The sequence below is a fragment of the Scyliorhinus canicula genome, chromosome 18 (assembly GCF_902713615.1).
Source record: "Scyliorhinus canicula chromosome 18, sScyCan1.1, whole genome shotgun sequence".
Lineage (NCBI taxonomy): Eukaryota > Metazoa > Chordata > Chondrichthyes > Carcharhiniformes > Scyliorhinidae > Scyliorhinus > Scyliorhinus canicula.
In genome coordinates this window covers 81,481,062-81,487,061 of record NC_052163.1, presented here as the reverse complement: position 1 = coordinate 81,487,061, position 6,000 = coordinate 81,481,062, and the positions used below count along the sequence as shown (strand labels likewise).

The following is a 6,000-nucleotide window of genomic DNA, read 5'->3' as shown; positions in this document are numbered from 1 at the left end:
TCTACCTACTCTGCACATCTTGGGTTTGTGGGGGAACCCACACTGACATGGGAGAATGTGCGAACTCCTCACAGACAGTAACCCAGGGCTGGGAACAAACCGGGGTGCTCAAACTGTGAGGCAGCAGGGCTAACCATTACACCACCATGCTGCCCTCCGATTGCATAGCAAATCCAAGTGTTTGAGAGTAGTCTATAATGGGTTTGGTGTAAGTTAATACAATGCTGCCAGGTTTGGAAACAGAATGGGAGATTGTCTTGTCTCATTATAGTGATTTACTTTAATAGCAAGGGGTGGGGGGAATCACAGTGCAATGTAATAATGGAAATTACAGATCGGCATAATGCTCAAGTATCTCAACTTTATTCCTGAGCTTGTGCGAGCAGTTCCATTCGCAAAGGAAAAGTACATTTGCGTTTTGTGCTACTTTAAATTAGCTTCACCTGCAGGATACAATTCATTCTCAAAAGGATACACGGGCCGAGTCGACCTTCTGCCAGTTTTCTGAAGACCTCCTAGAAAAGGAAATTCATATTCTCCTCCATAGAAATACTCAAAAGTGACTTTCTTTGGTTACTTAGTTCAGGGACCATTCTTTCATCAAGTGACACTGAAAATGCCTTTTTGCTGACTATCATCAGTATTGGGACACTGCCCCACCACCCCGAATTTCCTCCCATCCAATATTTGAGCGCCAACACAATAGATGGTTTGTAAAAGCAAAATACTGCGGATGTTGGAAATCTGATATATATTTAAAAAAAGAGAAAATGCTGGATAAACTAAGCAGGTCCTGCAGCATCTGTGGAGGGAAACAAAGTTTTGGATCTAAATGATCCTTCTGCAGAAGAATGATTTGAACTGATGGCTATACACACACAGTATTGCATGAAGTTATCCCTTTACTCCCAACTACTTATATTTCTTGAACTCATATGCCTTTGGTGCCTAAACAACATTATATAACTTGATGAGCTAAATCCAGAAGATCATTACTACACATAGGTTATTTGTCCATGTTTGGGAAACTGTCTACCGTTTCTACGAAAGTGTAATCTTCGTGGTTTGAATTTTAACTGGCTGCCCTTTTAGCAATAACTTTTTTCAGGGAGACTGCTGCCTCTACAGTGTCCCTTTCTCGGTTATCGTGCTATGGATATATCATTCTCTCTCTTTCATGTTACCCACCCGGTGAACCCGGTTTTTAGGATACAAGTGCCAATTCCTTCATCTCTCCACTCTGAAATTACCTCTTCTACATCCCATTGTTTTCTCCTAGTCATATAGGTAAACACTTGCTTTTCTCACTGGCATGCTCATTTGCATATCAAAACACACCGTCAGATTTTCCCCGAGGAGGGGGAAAATCGCATGGAATCTTCAATCCATTCCCTGCTCAAACGTTTGTCTTACCTGATACCATTGGAGTGCTTCAATACCCAGGAATGGGAGATCTTTCTGTGACAAGAGCAGAGTCTAATAGTGGCAGTGGTTAGCACTACTGCCTCCTGGGTCACTGTCCATGTAGAGTTTGCACATTCTCTCCCTGTCTTGAGTGGGTCTCACCCCCCACAACTCAAAGATGTGCAGGGTAGGTGGATTGGCCGCACTAAATATCCCTTAGTTGAAAAATAAAGAATTGGCTACTTGCAATTTATTTAAATAGTCTGTACAAAAACCTTGGCCTTCAGAATGAGGAGATTGCACTGGGGCTTTGAGCTCAGTGTGGTAGGTATTTTGTATATTAAATTGTGCAATTAGATGGTGGGTGTCAGCATCCATGTCTGAGGAACTGCAGCACACAGGGTTGAATGGATCAGTGGCTGTAAAGCCAGAAGAATAGGAGATCTTAAACAATTTTCAAATCACAAGAAATCTAACCAAATTAATTTATGCATTTAAAAAGTCACCTCAGGACACAGAATTATAAACACTCTAGCTAGTCCAAAAAGCAAAAATGAAGAGACAGTGGACAATCTTTCACTGCTCAAGAACGAAGCATCTCAAACTAAAGCTATAACATGGGGAAATGTGTGGGATGATGGGGAGGAAACAAGAAAAAGGCATGAGGTTGAAGGTGTTCATCCAACTGTACATGTCACATTTTCTTTTGGGATAGGAGTCCTTGTGTCTCACCTATTCTCCTGTCCATGACAGTCATCCTACTACATGTGGATTTTGAAAGATGAGAATAATATAGTTGCAATTAAGATTAAGAATTTAAATTTGAGTTAAAGGCACTAACGGAATTTTAAAAATAAACGTACCAGGATAATTTTATGGAAGTCTAGTACAATTATGGCATAATAAAGATAAAACCTATCTTCCAAAAGAGGGGAAATGTTGAACTATTGGTCTCTGTCCAACTTAAAAAATGATTCCTTGATTGCTTGGTGAGTAAATGCATCATGTTCACAGGTCAGGATGGGAAAGGCTAGGTAAACTTTTAACAAGTATAGTCAGGTTATCCCGATGACAGTGTCTTTCTAACTGGGTAGTAGCAGAAAAACAGGATTCCTGTCCCTCATCATCTATCCAGCAAACTTTGCTGAAGATTCTTAATGTGCAGACATTAGGCGAGAACAAGTTCAGGCTTGGTTGCAATAATTTACAATGCCACATCACTACTAAATCACATGGTCTGGAATCACATGAAGTAATGAAAAACTAGTGGTACTCAAAGAACTGTATTAATCTTCAAAAGAGGGAAAAACTGGGCAGGAGGGTTGAACCAAGAGAAAGTGAAGCTGTTTGGGTGTAGTCAGGTTCCGGTTTGAATGAAAGAATGGTCGCACCTTCCTTTCAAGGAACGTGAGATGAAAGCTTAAGTGTTCATTAAATATTAAAATAATCTGATATTTGTCTATACTAAACATCAGCATCTTTCAAAACTGCTTAACCACTACCAAAAAAAGAATAGGAGACATGCTTAACTGATGGTAGAAACAAGGGAAATCACACTCTATATATGCTCTTAAATGGGCCTGTGCTCAAATTTAAACTCATTTGAGTCTAACATGAATAAAAGGGGCACCTTTTAAAGTAGAAGCCTTTATGCATGCTACTTAATTTTGTTCAAGTATCTAACAGACATTTTATAAGTAAATATTTATAAAAGATTAATCAATTTGGCGAGCAAAACAACATCTCATTGGTGTGTGGATGCTATAATTCATGATACATTAAAAAGTGCATAACATTCTATGAAGTAAAATCAATCCAGTAGCTTTTCTAGACAATTGATTGAAGAGTGTTAAAACGTCCATGGAAAATTTGCAAGTACTAATCTAAAGATTTGGGTGAAAATAAGTCTTCAGGTTTGCTGCATTTATCGTTGTTGTGCAATTTTATTCCATTTTAAAAATACAAGCAATCTACGAAACTTACTGGAACCTCACTTGTTCTGTCAACAAATTCCAAAGCTCCAACAGTTGTGCGGAATTTCTTAAACACGTGGCTATGAAGCTTGGTTTTAAAGATTCAATGCTGCATTTTGTATTTGCTTTCAGGAAATTCCTCAAAAGTAGTTCTTGTAAACCATAAAGTTTAAATTTCTTTAAAATGACCCAAGTATAACGGCTACTTAGGAACTGAGCTTTATCGGTTTAATGTCAACACTCGAAAACCTTCTCACCACTTTATTTAATTTAGATTACTTTCCATCCAGCAAGTGCTTTAAAAAACGTATAAACTACAGCCTTCAATGTTACTGATCCCAATCCTTGCTTTAATGTCACGGGTCGAGAGCATAAACATTGATGAAGACTTGGAAACCATGGTGTAAAAACATTGGCAATTGCAAAAAACCAATCTCATGACAATATTTTCATTTCAACCAATCAGATGACAGGGGAAACATTTTTTGGTGAAAGCAAGAGATGCATCTGAAATCATTTGAGAAAACTGATGTTAGAATTAATATCAGAATGTGGTAATAAGGAGGGATTGGAGCAGACAAAAATTGATATTAACCCAAGTTATTCTTTCAGAATCTTTACACACGTCTGAATTAATGCCAGAAACAGTATGCCGTTATCAGTTTGGGGGAAATGTGGAATTGTTAAAAAATACAGAATTGTTAAAAATGCACAATTGTTCCACATCACAGGAATTACTAACTGTTAGAAATCAGTGGTGGGACTTAAATATAAAAAAAATTCCACACATCTGCTGAGTGCTTTAACCTAGCTGGTTTTCATAATTTGAAATCCTAAATTGCCAACTTAAGTGTTAAAACTAAATAAACTATGTGCAGCTATGTACAACTCTGTACAGCAATAACTTTAAAGAGGAAAGCAAAGGAATAACAATTGTTGTAAGTGGTATCTCAGTAGCTGCTAGCACCAGAGCATTGGCTCAACTAGGTTGAATGCCAGGCTTGGCTAGAATTTGCATTCGGCTTACCAATCATCAATGCTTCCATTACTCCAGAGGAGGAAAAGGAAAACTGAGCACTTTTCCTGCATAGCTCCAGAGTGCCTTCAGGCTGAAGGATAAGGAACAGTGGAGGCAGAATCAAAGTCCTGACCTGTTTGAGTCCAAAGGCTTAAGCAAAACATGCTAGGTGTGGAAAAATAGAGAGAGAGAGGAAAATAAATCAAAACAAAATAAATATGGCCGCAGCATAGGTGCCAAAGAGTCTACTCTGAAAACAACTGAGCCTCAGGATCCAGACCCTGCTCTAGAAAAAAAGCTAATGGATTGAATATGGACATTTCTTTGTAGCTTTTGCTTTCATCAACATTCTCCCAACACTAACTGATAGTGGAAGTAGACAAATTCTCCAAACTTTGTTGAGTTGGCCACTTAAGAGGTATATTAAATGCACAAAACTCCATCTCTCAAGGTTCTCCTGTTGAGGGTTGCACCTTATACTGCTTTATATTTCTTTGGAGCCCCACTACACTTGGAAGTGGGGTAAGGATGGGAGAACCAAGTAGATGTGCCATTTTGTACCTATAAACCAACCTACTCAAGCGATCCATTTTAACAAAATGCACATAGAAGCGAATTGCGATCAACAGTGCTCCTTTACATTTAATTCAACTGCTTCCATGAGTTGCTGACATTGTTAGGAGTTAGAAACATCAAACAGAGATGGAGCTGGGCTAGCATAATCAATCTAATCTACAAGATTGTTATCGCTCCCTAGATTCAGCATATAAACCTCTCAGGCTTCTTTGACATGGACATTTGCACTTAAAACAAAGGAAACAATAAGGGGAAAAACAAAAGATGTCAGGTAAACTGGCCATATTTCATCTGAAAACATGGGACTTGACTAGGGATCAATGCCTACTCAGCAGTCAATACAGCAGAATTTAAGCAATCCTCTACTACTTTGTGCTGTCTTTATTTCTCCAGATAGTTCATGAACTATGTATCCGTCCTTCACATCAAGGACTCCTCTGGGAGTATGTCACTTCTCCAAAACAGATTATTAGTATCCTCTATGTATAGTTCTTTCAGGAGGTAGACATGGCTGGAAGGGATCGGAGATAACTAAAGCCTGCAATGCTAGAGGTAGACTTCTTTCAACAGGTCTTTCCATGTTGTGTCCTGCACGCTTTGTAGTGAATTCTCTCCAGCATTCACAGTAACATTCATTTTTGGGCAACTGACCCTGGAGATCAACAGTCTATAGTCAGGTCAATAACATCCATGTCACTCTTGCTGTTTGCAGGATTACTGAACTGATTGTTGCCAGGTCTGTAAAATGCGAAATTAAAATGTGTCAGCCAGATACAAAAGGTTTGTAAAAGAACTCATTTATACAGTACCTTTCTCAACAAGACATCCAAAGCACTCCACCAGATATTTTTGACAGCTGTGATATTTTGATAGCTTTGACAAAATGTCAGCCAGACTAAAACCCTTAGCTCCCTTCTCTCTCCATAGATGCTGTCAGACCTGATGTGATTGTCCAGTATTTCTGTTTTGTTCTGCCAGATTAACTAGTTACATTTTGAAGTGCACTAATGAAGGAAACACAGCAGCAAA

The 6,000-nt window shown here is 38.7% G+C and overlaps 1 protein-coding gene across 1 annotated transcript in view; it reads right to left on the bottom strand.

The window, feature by feature from the left end:
* Positions 1-3,331: 3,331 nt before the first annotated feature.
* Positions 3,332-6,000, bottom strand: part of LOC119953645 (E3 SUMO-protein ligase PIAS4-like) — a 115,493-nt gene continuing 112,824 nt past the window's right edge. The window contains 1 exon segment of the mRNA XM_038778116.1: positions 3,332-5,709. Within this exon segment, the coding sequence (XP_038634044.1) occupies positions 5,631-5,709 (79 nt within the window). The 3' untranslated portion in view covers positions 3,332-5,630.